Consider the following 12,955-nt stretch of genomic DNA (forward strand, 5'->3'; position numbering starts at 1 on the left):
AAGAGCTGTCACACAGGCTCAAAGGCCGTGTATCATGAAGGGCTCTGCCAAATGCAGCTTAAGTTCTGGGAATCTATAAAGGGCGTGAGGGTGTTTGATCAGAAAAGTCACTAATAATGTCCTAATTTGCAGGCCTAGACTTGGCAAATGGGTCTCCAATATTTGCAGTAAGGGTCACGAACACACATGATTCCTTAAGGAACAGAATGTTCAACCCTCTTGTATCTGTTTGTATTGCCTTATACTTATATGTTTGATTTCACTCTCCCTTTCACTGTAAAAGTGACTAGGAGCCTATATTAATGTTTTAGGAAGTAATGAATTACAATTAATTTTATTTTGAAAAAATGTATAATAATTCTCAAAATAATTTAAAGAACCTAAAGTTATTTAAAGAACAACTCTCAAAACTCATTGGCCTAGAAATATGTGTGATTGGTTCTGACCTTTCCCCCTAAGATCTTAGAGCAGTCAACTACCACAGACCCATCTCATCTGGGGATATAGGAACTACGAAGAGACTCCTTTGCCAAGAACCTAGGGAGTTTCAGCGTCAGGTGCATCACATTTAGAAGTCTCTTCCAAGGGCTTGTACCTAAGTTAGCAGTTGTAACTTTTACTTGAAGTGGGGCTTCCAAATTGCCAAGCTTCAGCCCTGTAAAGCCTGCATCTGCTCCAGGATTGAGCAAGATCCTACAGAGCAGCAGGCCACCCTGTCAGTGCAGTGTGGCGTTTAGCTCTCATACTCAAGTGTCACTCCAGAGCTCAGAATCTTCTGAGCACCTAAGAAGGATCTCTTTTATCGCCCCTAGTGAAGTGCCTACAGCGAACTGTCCACTAATGCACATAGCTTGCAGCTCATGAAGGTCCACAGCTTTAGCTTCCAACCTTGGCCCTGCACGTATAAGCTGTGTGACTGTAGGCTGTGTGGTTTGTTTTTGGGTTTTGTTCTTGTTGTTTGTTTTTGTTTTTTCATGTCTCCTTTTACAGTCTGAGTCAGGGCTCCCTGGAAGCAGTATCTAAGGCCCTCAATGTGGGAGAAATCTGTGGGGCTCACAGCGGGGCAGGATAGAGCTAAGGAAGAAGATGGGCCAGATACTGTTTCTGCTGGATAACTCTGGTCTCAGCCTGGCACCAGAAAGAACCCTAGATCTTTAATTGAATCACAGAGGCTGTTCTTCTGAGCCAAGGAGCATGTGACCCCCTCACTCCACCAGCACACCACTGGGCACAGCCACTGGGCACAGCCCTGCATGCTCCCTTCACCCCTCCCCACACCAGGGAAGAGGGACTCTTAGAGGGGCGCCTGTAGTTGTCCTACTTTGTCATGTGCTTTTTGAGATAGTAACAACTATAATGACCTTATAAGACCAGTGTGAATATTGGAGGAAATAAAGTATATAGGGTAGGTGGTAAGAATTCTACAAAACTTAATTTTTCTCTCATTTAATTTGCTTGCTTAATTGACTACATGTCTTACCATGATTGTATTTCTTTACTAGGATGACGTGGTCCACCATCAAAGTGTTCCTGTACAAATTTCAAAGGAGATAGAAAAAATGACACGCAAAAAAGTGTATGATTTAATACTTTTATTCTAAATCCCTCCTAGGCTACCCCTGCCAAATAATGTGTGAATATGTTATAATATTTGCAAGTTGCAATCTTGTAAATACCCCATCCTCATCCTATATGGGCTCTATGTATCATGTTCTTTAAAAGAAAATAATACAGCAAATCATAATAATTTTATTTCAACTTATAAATTCTATTTCTATGGAGACCTTCGGCGATTTCATCAAGGCCGGGGATTAACCATTTGAATTTAGAATTTCATGGTCCCAAATGATGCTCAGGCCACCGCAGCCCAAGTGATAGCAACTCCTCATTTTGCATCTATTGATTCACCCTCAGACAACCAGAGTAGACTTGGATGTGAAGATCACTGAGAAGCTCTCAGGATTTCAGTTATCAAAAAGAAATAACAAGATTGGTGCATATAAAAATATTCTTGAGAAATAACATGATTACTCTATCAACTGCTCTTAAAAGAATACAAGAAAATAGAGCAGTGGTGATTCTAAAACCCAAGTTCACCAGAAGGGAAGTTAAGAGAGTCAGGTCTGGTCCAGGAGGCTAGTCACAATGGGAGCAGAAACTGCAGGTGACAGAGTGCTATCTGAGGAAAAAAGAGAATGGGAAAATGCAGGGGCATTCTAGAAAGTTGTTCCCGGTCCTAGTTTCTCTCTCTCTCTCTCTCTCTCTCTCTCTCTCTCTCTCTCTCTCTCTCTCTCTCTCTCTTCTTCTCCCTCTTCCTTCTCCCTCTCCCTCTCCACCCCTCCACTCTGAAATACCCTGACAGAAACCAACTTAGGGAAGAAAGCAGTTTATTTCATTTTACATTTCCAGGACAGAGTCCATAGTCGCATGGGCATCAAAACAGGAATTTCCAACAGTAATCATGACATGTCCACAGTCAAGAGCAGAGAGAGATGAAAGCATGTATACTCTCCTGCTTGGTTGTACTCAGCACGCTTTCTTCCCTTTTACACAATTTAGGACCTCCCGGCCTAAGGAACAGTGCTACTCACATTGGACTGTGTCTTCCCACATCGATTTACTTAAGATAGTCTCCCACAGACAGGGTCATTGGCCAACCCAATGTAGAGCTTTCCTTACTGAGACTCTCTTCCCATGTGATTCAACTTGATGAAGAGAGCTAACGCTCACACCTCCAAGTATCTCCTATCTGTGACCTTCACATACTTCTAAGCTCAGTGAATTTGGGACTAGTACATTTTTGCCTGATAATAGGCAGAGACAGCATGAACTCAAAATAAGCCCTTCTGCTTCTGTGTGTGTTCCCTACAGAGAAACAGAGAAGAAAAATACCGTCTTGGAATATGAATTGAAAGAGCTAAATGATTCTTTAAAGAAGCTTGAAAACAAAGTCAATGCTCTTGCAGAAGAGAGGGATGATATAATAAAGGAAGTTGAGGGCAAGCGAACCTTACTAGAAGTCAAAGAACGAGAATATGGACAATTACTTAAGCTATTGGAAATAACCAAAGAGAATGAAGCCTCCTCACTTGCTGAAAGGTTACTTGTATTTCTCCTCATTCTGTCATCTACTTTTGTTTTTGTTTTTGTTTTTCGAGACAGGGTTTCTCTGTGTAGCCCTGGCTGTCCTAGAACTCACTCTGTAGACCAGACTGGCCTTGAACTCAGAAATCCGCCTGCCTCTGCCTCCCAAATGCTGGGATTAAAGGCGTGTGCCACCACTGCCTGACTTGTCATCTACGTTTTAATCAGTGATGTCCTGAAGATTCAAAACATTATCAATTGACTGTATACTGTTTCAATAGCAAGTTGTAGAATTTCAAATCAATTGTTAACCATTAATTAAATGTACCATCAAAGCACTTTGAAAAAAAAAATCCTATTCTTTAATTAAAATTTCCTCAATTCTGTGGTTCTGAATTTTAGAATAAAATCCACGTTGGCTATAAGTGTATGGGGAATTACATTGCTAAAATATGCTATGTAATTCAGAGATTTGTCAATCAGTGAGTAGTATTTCTGACATAATCCCAGCATTTTCTGGGTGAGGGAGATTTCATGGTATGATCCCATTCTGGAACATTTAACTTCTGAGTCAATGTATGTGTGGGTGCGGTATACACATGTATTCATGAGCTCATAGAGACCAGAGGTCAACCTCTGTGTCATCCACCTTGTCTTTTGAGACAGAACCTCTCCTTAGACCTTGTATTCCCTGATTAGATTAGGCTAGCTGGCTAGTGAGCTCCAGAGATCTGGGTGTCTCCATCTCCCCTGACAAGCAGGTTCTACCAGTCGCAGCTGGTTACATGGATATAGGGGGCTCAAACCCTATGTTTGTGAGACAAGCCTTTTACCAACTGCAGACTCTCCTAGCCCCTGACTTTTCTTCAATGCTAGAGGTTGAGCCCAGGATTTTACCCTAGCAGGCAATTGCTCTACCACTACTCTACTTCATACTTTAAAGTAAAATGTCAAGGAAGGAAACTTGAAACCCATGTCTCCCCAGCCTATCATACATTTAGGTAGTTTATAGGATTATACTTCTAAATGATACCAATACACAAAACTGGCTGCTTTGGGTGTCATTTATGATTTATGGTTGTGATGTGAAAAAAATTCTGTGTGTAAACTTGAGCATGCTGTCTTTGATAAGCTTAGAAAACTGTGTAAGACAAGTCACTTTGATCTTCACCCTTGATCTGAACAGAGGGATCTTGGATATCAATCTACGAAACTGTCTCATTGACAAGCAGAACTACCATGATGAACTTTCTCGGAAGCAAAGAGAGAAAGAACGAGATTTTCGGAATCTGAAGAAGACAGAGTTGCTCCTGAAAGTGTCCCTGGATGCTCTCACTCAGGCACAAGCCATGAATCAAAGGCTTCTTCTAGAGGTGGGGATGAAAATATGCCATCTCCGTTTTCTTAAGTTTAGGGCTCTCTATGAAAGTAAAAATGCTGTGCTTTTACTATCAACAGAAAAAAGGGACAGTAGGGTAGCAATTTGAGGATGTGTTATCCTGTTAGACTGCTTGTAGCCCTGTAACATTTTCCACCTCTTTTTTCTAGCCCAAGACTAGGCAAATGTTTTGTTTTGATTGGCAGAGAGGTAATTGGTCCAGCCAATTTGGGAGGAGCCTAGATAATAGGCCTGTATACAATATATAGTATACAGTATATAATATACAGTACATAGTGTACAATAGGGCTAAGCTAGTTTTATGGGTTTAAAGAGTCAGATCTGGAAGTTAAGGAGCATGTCCTATTGCATAAATGTCTGTAGTCAGTTGGCCATTTGGACTAGCTAAAGGATCTAGTATTAAGCTACCTGACTAGTTTTGTGCACCACCAGAAGTGGACTCTAGTCAGAAGATGCTTGAAGTAATTGGGTATCATCTGACGACTTCTATTCCCAGGAGTTTGCCCTTGCTGCCTGGGAGTCTCATTTCTTTCAGAGAGCATCTGCTGTACATACCCCATGCTCATGGAAAGACAGAAGGTCCTTCAGAGGGCTGCCTCTTTATGCTGAAGGCTATGTTTGTAAATTCTGTAATGAAAATGGGATCAGTTCTCTGAGATGAGACAGCTGATCTACACAGAACCCATTCTCTTCAGAATTATCATGTTCTAGGATTTTGTGAATGTTCATGACCTTGGAAGTAAATAGCTATTTCCAACTCTTGTAGTTATGTCTGAACCTAACCTGCACCTGGTTTTCTTCTCCTGTGTTCATAAAAAGTTTACATTGCTTGTGTCCTTTGCATTTAAGAAGTCACATAACTGTGTCAGGCCAGTGCATTGTAGGAAGAAGTAACATGCCATTTTTGGCTCAGGGCATTTCGTTGCTAGTGTGAAGCCTTCTGGCTCTCTCCCTCGCCTGTGGTAATTGTGGAAGGATGTTATGAAATGAAGGTGCTATAAGGTGGGAGTATCACTGAACCATAGAAGTCTTGTCAGTGGGCTCAAGTGATGACGGCTCAGTGTTAAGAACACTGGCTTCTCTTCAGAGGATGGGGGCAAGTACCCACATGGTAGTTAACAACTGTCTATAGCTCCAGTTCTGGTACTATTTCCTTTCAGCCTCTCTGCATCCTTATTTATGTATGTCTCATACACAGCATATACTTCTGGAACCCAACCAAAGAAGATAACACCTTTTCATTCTTGTGTTTAGCTCAAATATTAACGTATAATGCAATTGTGAGTAGACTTGGACTGTGGCCACACAGCAGCAGTTTCTTTGCCCCATATGCTTATATTCTATTTTCTCTCCTTTATTGATTCTTTTAGATTTGCCAGTGTCCATTGTTCTTGTTTCCACATTTTAGATACTGACTGGTTGGGTTTACACTGTCCTTATCCTTTCAAAGATTTATTGGAAAAAATAGAACAGTCATCCTTGACTTAGTAGAGCCTGGTGGGAACTAACACTTAGTGTTCCCAGATGGTACCAGAGCCTTTGAACACCCTCACTCCATTTACTTTTCTAAGTCTAATCCCTGTAAGCATGCCTTTAACATCACTTACAAGTTATTCTTATTGAAAGGTTGACTAATTACAAGATTCTGCTTAGCCAAGAGCACAGCACATCAGAATGTTAAATTGGAACTCTGAACACACAGAGTTGGAAGGAAAGCGTCCTGACTTTAATCATCTTCTCTTCTTAATCCAATGCTATTGCTTCAGCTGTATTTTTTGAGATCTCTCTATATGGTATGCAACATGCTTCTAGCCCATCTCCTTGTCTAGGGGAAAGCAAGCATGCCTTCTGGTAGGTCCCTGAGAGTGAGAATGGAAAATAACTGTGTGTCAGAAAATGTGTGATAGAAAATATTTTCTCCTCATGAGAAGAAGAGATAAATAATATTTAATTGGATGTAGAATCAGTTTTGACAACTGATCTAATTATTTTTACTGTAGAAGACAATGATGTGACTCTCCGTTGGGTCCGTATCTATACCACACACTCTTTTGCTCCTCCATATACCAAATATTGTCGTGTAATTTTAGATACCTCAGAATTTGGTAGTTAAACTGCTGTGAACAAGTTGGGTCTCCACACACCTGAATCAGATGGTAAAAGCATAATTGGCTCTTCTACAATTTGTACATTTCTGAGCCTTCGTGAACATCCTAATTCTCATTTGCATGCTGTCCCTGTGATCACTCTGAACTCTCCTCACACTGCACACATTTCCTCAGGAAATGCACATTTGAAAATCTATTCACATAATTTCTGAAGAAATTGCTTCTAATTGTTGCCAATGACCTCTAACAACCAAAGGAACATACCAATAGTTGAATAAGTTGAGTTATTTCACATTTCAACATAAAAGAACAGACTGTGGAAGTCGCAGTAGAGGGCACTGGACAGGGCTTACAGCCTTTGGGCTTGTGATGTATGGTGGGGAGACAGTTTAAGGAGAGATTCTGTCATGAGTTTACATGTTGCCAGGAAATGAGAGTAATTCTGATTGACAGTATTAACAAATCATCGTAATCAAAATAGAAAAGACTAGATGGCACAGAACTGAGGTTGGTAGAGAAGGTTGTCAGGGGAGACTTATAACAGTTTTGTGGCTTGGGCAATGTTCATATTTTGGTTTGTATTCAAATACAATTATGGAGTGGTTTTGCTTTCATATCATTCCAGTAAAATCATAGAATGGCTTTTTCTGAAGTTGATGTTCTGTAAAATTATTGATGTTGCCCAGCTGTGAGTGGCAGTCCAGCTCTGTCTGGTATATCAGATGGCTGCCTCTGCTGCAGCCTCTGGCGTGTTCCAGACTAGTCTCCCTTCTTTAAGTATTTCCTGCCCCACACTCATCTTGGAACCCTTAATGTATCACCTCTGCAATGCCCCATCCTCCCCTCTTTATTGGATCTCTTACTACATACATTTCTTTTGCTCTCTGGGATTACTCCCTACCTGTGGGTGAAGTGTGATTTCTAGTAATTTCTTGAGAAAAGGAGGGTGTAAATGACTTATGTATCAAAAATGCATAATGGAAAACTATTTTCCCTTCACTATCAGCATTCATAATTAATATTTAACTGGATGTGGAATCTTAGGTCAGAAATAATTGCCTTCAGACTAAGGCATTGAGCAGATGTCTTCTACCTTGTTGAGTCTCTTCTAAAGAGAGTTTGATGTCATGATTCTTGGTCCATTGCTTTAAACCTTTTCTTTCCCATGCTGGAAGCTTATAGACTCTTTTTGTTACCTCCAAATTTTTTAAAATTTGCAATGATAGTCTCACAAGTAGATTCTTTATGTTTCCTTTTGTCAGAGACTCAGTTTTTTAACCATCTTGAACTATGTCATTGATTTTATCCCCTCCATTGTTCTCTATTCTGTCTTTCCCAGTGCCCTTTTATGTAACTATTAGGAAAGAGTTCCCTAATTTCCTTTTCTTGTTATTTTTGCACTCACTTTTATCATTTTGATTTGCTACAAGCCCCATGACCTCAGTTTTTCCTTCTGGCTCTTCTCTTTCATCCTGATATCATAACAAACCTTTCCATAAACTCTTTGTTCTCTGAGTGTTTCGTTGTTGTTGTGGTGGTGGTGCTGGTGGTGGTGGTAGTAGTGGTGTTCTCAGCACCTGGGGTTGAGTTTAGGACTTCAGACATGCTAGCCAAGCATTTTACATGGTGAACTGTAACTCTAGCCTGAAGGTCTCTTTTCTGCAGTTTTTTTGTTTGTTTTTGTTTTTCTGGTGTTTTGTGTTTATTTTTTGTTTTTTTTGGGTTTTTTTTTTTTTTTTGTGTGGGTGTGTGGTTTTTTTTTTTTTTTTTTTTTTTTTTTTTTTTTTTTTTGACAGAGTTTCACTTTGTAGTCAGACCTGGTCTCGAACTAGTGATCTTCCTGTGTCAGCCTCCCAAGTGCTGGGATTGCACTTGGGAGTCCCTAAGCTCGGCTCTGGCTCTTCTGCAGCATTTCCTGTATCTCACGAAAGCCATTTATTTTCTTCAAATTGCCTTTTCCTGGATTCTGTAATTTGTGCTTTTGTTTGTTTGTTTGTTTTGCCTTGTTCTCATTGGAATCTGCCCTTCAATATAGGCTGAGCAGGGCGCTATAAAGCTGACGGGAACTGTTTTCTAGTGGTAAGGCTTTTTATGACATTGATCCAATTACACATAAAATATGAGGAAAGGCTCTTGACTAAGTGGGGTTTGCAATGGAATACTCAAGTTGTTGGGTTCTTAAAAATTCAAAGCTATTTATATAATGACACAACTACCCATTACATTCAAAATGGCACCCATGAGATATAAAACTCAATGTAAATACATTAGAACCTTCTTCTCTCACTGAATTCAAGCCCTACTACTACATTGTCAGTAACAGTTAAGTTCTTCTCTGACCTAATGACCCACTTGTCTGGCCATTGCCCAGAGCTGGCAACAATCAGAAATAAGAACCATCAGACCAGTCACTTCCACTGGACTTTTCAGACTTACATTCAATCCAGAAAGGACAGCAAATGGGGGTCACAAAGCTCTAGCTAGCCTTCAGCCTTTATTTAGTTAGCTGATTCTCTGTGGTCTCTGCTTTACAACAAGACCTTCCCACAAATTCAAGACACAGTCTCAGAAATGTTAGGAAGATTTCAGATAAATATCACTTTATGCTGAGGGTCACTGGTCTCAACTGGGATGTTTACTGCATTAGAACGATATCTAACATCCTAACCTTTACAACAGTATGACTCGTTTCTCATGCATTGAAAATATCTGTAAGAATGTTGCCCAGCCATTAACAAAACCTTTTAGGGAGCAACATTGGTAGTAAAAGTGGATCAGGAAAGATTTTTCTTAATTATTCTGTGTATGTCTACTGCCTGGGTATAATGAATACATTTTAAAAACATGAAATCAAAACTAAATCTAAGAAATAAACACACACAATCATATAAAATTTGAGGACATATGCAATTTGGGGTCAAAATTAATTATAAGTGTTTTAAATCATCTTTGATCCCAAAATTAAGAAGCATTTTTCTGACATCTCAGTGGAGACTTCAGCACGACCCTCAGCATGTTTTGGAGATGACCATTAGAAGATTTCCTACAAACACATCAGTTTCGTTTGTAGCTTGGTTTTGGTGAGTAACAGAAAATTAGTGTAACTTTTCTAAACAAGGGAACATTTTGTTCACATAATAAAAAGTCTAGATATGGGTACACCAAGTAATTGCACATCACAAAAAGCCCAGAATTCTTTTGCCCTCTCTTGGCCATCTTTACTGTATTTCTTCTTAATGGGCACAAGATGACCATTCCACAAGAAAGTGATGACTAGCTTGGCTGGCTTTGTCTTTTTATACATATAATGTTTGAATTACTTTGAGGATTTACCATGTATTCTAACTATAATCATCCCCACTCTCCCCTCCAACTCCCCTAGACCCACCCCTCCTCAATCCTTCCTCCTTCCTCTATTTTGTGTCTTCTTTTCAAATATCTTTTTAGAAGTCCCTGTGTTTCAGGTGTCCTGGTCCTCTGACTTTCACAGTCTTTGTGGCCTCTTCCCCTGAGCTTCAGCTGGAGGGTTGTGCTGCAGATGTATCTATCAGCTGAGCCTGGGCACCTCACTTGGTTGTTCACTGCAGTCTGGCCAGCTGCGTCCTTCTATGATGCTCTCTGTCTGCTGTACAAAGGAGCTTCTTGATGAGGGTGAGGGCTACACTTCTCCATAGCTATCATAGCAAGTATTTAGTGTGCAGTTAGAAATTCTCCTGGCTTAGGAAAGGGGGGACTGTACGTTTTTCTCTGGTGTTGATGACCTCATCAGTCATGAGTGGTCTGAATTCCCTCCTATTAAGGATTTTAAGTCCAATGGATAGCTGTGACCACCCCAGGATATAGGCCACTTTTGTACCTTTCAGAATATCTTGACATTCTGATCGTTGTGGTTCACAGGCATTATAGTTGCAAAAGAGTAGTGATGGCTTTTCTCCCTTGGCAGCTTCTTTTGTTACTATGAGAGCTAGTCCTTAGGGTGAAGGCTTCCAGCTCAGGTCTAGCTCAATTACTACAAGTTCTGTGTCTGAAGTGTGTGTGATCAGCAGTAAGGTCTTGCCTTCTTTCTCTGAAAGGCAACCAAGGGCAACAACAATGGCCTATAGTGTTTTGGAGTGGAATCTCTTGGACTCCTCTGACCAGTGACTCAAAAGGTTTCCCATACCTGATACTGGGATTTTGCTAGATAGTCTATGGTTTGGGAGGGAACATTGTCACCCCCAAGTACTATAACTTCAGTGAGTACACACACACACACACACACACAAACACACTGTATATTTAGCTAGCTAGCTGGATATAAATAGATACTTTATGTAATTTTATAAATAATATGATTCCCTATGGCTTTTCAAACACCAATGATATCATTTATCCCTCCCTCTTTCCTTTCTCTCTGAGTTGCTCTGCCCCTATCCCCACCTAAGCTTCCACCCCAAGTTTTTTCCATTTCCTCTCTCACAACAACTGTGCCTTACTATTGCCCTCTTTGGAATTTCTGCCACGCACAGACACCCACAGCCTTTCTCCATGGCCTGCTTTTTTAACTTTCCTGATATCTGCAGTTATGCTGGGTGATACATTCACATCTAAAGATCCTGAGCTAGGAACTACAGATGAGAAAGAACCTGTGGCATTTGACTCTCTGGTCCTGGATTACCTCACTCAGTCTTTGAACGTGAAAAGAGTTACTTTATGGGGATCCTTACCCAGGGGTCTTCCCATTTCACTGGCTCACACAGTTCCCTGGCTTCTTCACCCTCACCTTCTGTGATGAAGAAGTCTGGGAACTCCTAGGTACTTGCAACTCAGAGCAATAGTGAAGTTTAGATAATAAGGTCAAAGTTGGTACCCAGCAGAATGTGGTAGATGAGGTTCTGCTACCAACTGCTCATCTTATCAACCTTTTCCACAAACCCTGCGTATGCAATTCTGAAGAAACTAGAGGGCTGAGTGTTATAGAGAATTTAACCAGAATGCAACATACACATATGGAATGGTCAATGAAGAAACTAAACACACACATATTGTGTTAGAAGAGCACAAGCCAGAAATTAAAACTGAGGACAATGCATGATGATGGTGTTCACACTTCAGTTAGAATGGTGGAAAGAGTCAAAAAAGAATCACCTAGGAGCTTTTGGTTGACAAACTCAGCATTTGTGATTTTCTGTCATTGTATATAAGATTTCCTGGTCCCAGGTAACACTCAGGGCTATGATTCCAGCCTATGGGAGCAGAGCATGGAGAACAGCCTATCCAAGGTCTATCTGCAGCAGATAATGCTTATTGCAGGAGTTGCTTGCTTACCTCTCCATCTCATATCAGAGACATGAAGCTCTTCCTCATGGGTATCTCATCTTACCCAGGAAGTCTTCCTAATTATTCAAAGCTACATGAGTTTCCCCTTTCTTTGATCAGCACTCATCTAGTAATTAGAAACATGAGAGTTTATATTATTATGTAGATTTCACAAGACCATGTCTGTGCTTCTTGGTGGCTGTCTGTCATAAGTGAGGCCATGAGAATTGGGGAGCACTGGGTACCTGAGGACAGAGATGGTGGTACTGGAGAAGCACTGGGTTATAGATGATGAACAGGGCACCCACAGATCCCATTAGGTGACATTTAAACCACCGAACAGGATCTTTCCCAGTTGTGCATACTTATGGCTTGGGTACAACCCTGGTGACTTGGGGATGTTGCCATGAGAGGAAAAGATCCATATCATGTCATTTACTTTCTTTCATAATTGGGTCCAAAGTAGTAAAGTAGGCAATTACCATCCCAAGGTGACCCTTCCACAGCCTTGGATGCCCGCTCACCTTCCCTCATTAGCTACTATGTGATTCCTTATCAAATACTTTCCCTCAAGTATTTTAACACAGGACAAAAGTACAAACTAACACAACAAAACGTATAATGGCAAAAATGTAGATTTCAACAATAACAAAAACAAAAAGATTAAGGAGCTTTTTCTTTAAAGAATTTTAATTTACTCATCAAACTATCACATTGGAGTAGCAAGTTACACTCATTGTTAACCAAGAACTGTTTGTTTGTTTGTTTGTTTGCTTGATTTTGCCTATAGAGTTTCATAAATGAATGAAGACTTGGTAATTATATTGATCTCACATGAATAGTCCAACACATACAGGTTCCTCAGTTCCTGAATCATGAATTCAAGAGGCAACAGGGTGTGCTAGGGAGATCACAGGCTCTCTGGCTGACAGTGTAGGTTTGCAGCTGCACCAGTGAGGAAGGAACTATGCCTTTCTCCTTTCCAAATCCCTGATGCCTCATGCCGTTTGTGATGGATGAATAAGATTGTACATCCAGGCCCTCAGACACTTGCAACAAATTTAGG

At 40.5% G+C, this 12,955-nt stretch overlaps 1 protein-coding gene across 4 annotated transcripts in view; it reads left to right on the plus strand.

The window, feature by feature from the left end:
* Ccdc146 (coiled-coil domain containing 146) overlaps positions 1-12,955 on the plus strand; it is a 124,074-nt gene that overhangs the window by 94,701 nt on the left and 16,418 nt on the right. For all 4 annotated transcript variants that reach the window (XM_034500229.2, XM_076932128.1, XM_076932130.1 and 1 more), the window contains exons 7-9: positions 1,503-1,576; positions 2,872-3,099; positions 4,271-4,457. In XM_034500229.2, the coding sequence (XP_034356120.1) occupies positions 1,503-1,576; positions 2,872-3,099; positions 4,271-4,457 (489 nt within the window). The remainder of the gene's footprint in view (positions 1-1,502; positions 1,577-2,871; positions 3,100-4,270; positions 4,458-12,955) is intronic.

This window comes from Arvicanthis niloticus, chromosome 4 (assembly GCF_011762505.2).
Source record: "Arvicanthis niloticus isolate mArvNil1 chromosome 4, mArvNil1.pat.X, whole genome shotgun sequence".
NCBI lineage: Eukaryota > Metazoa > Chordata > Mammalia > Rodentia > Muridae > Arvicanthis > Arvicanthis niloticus.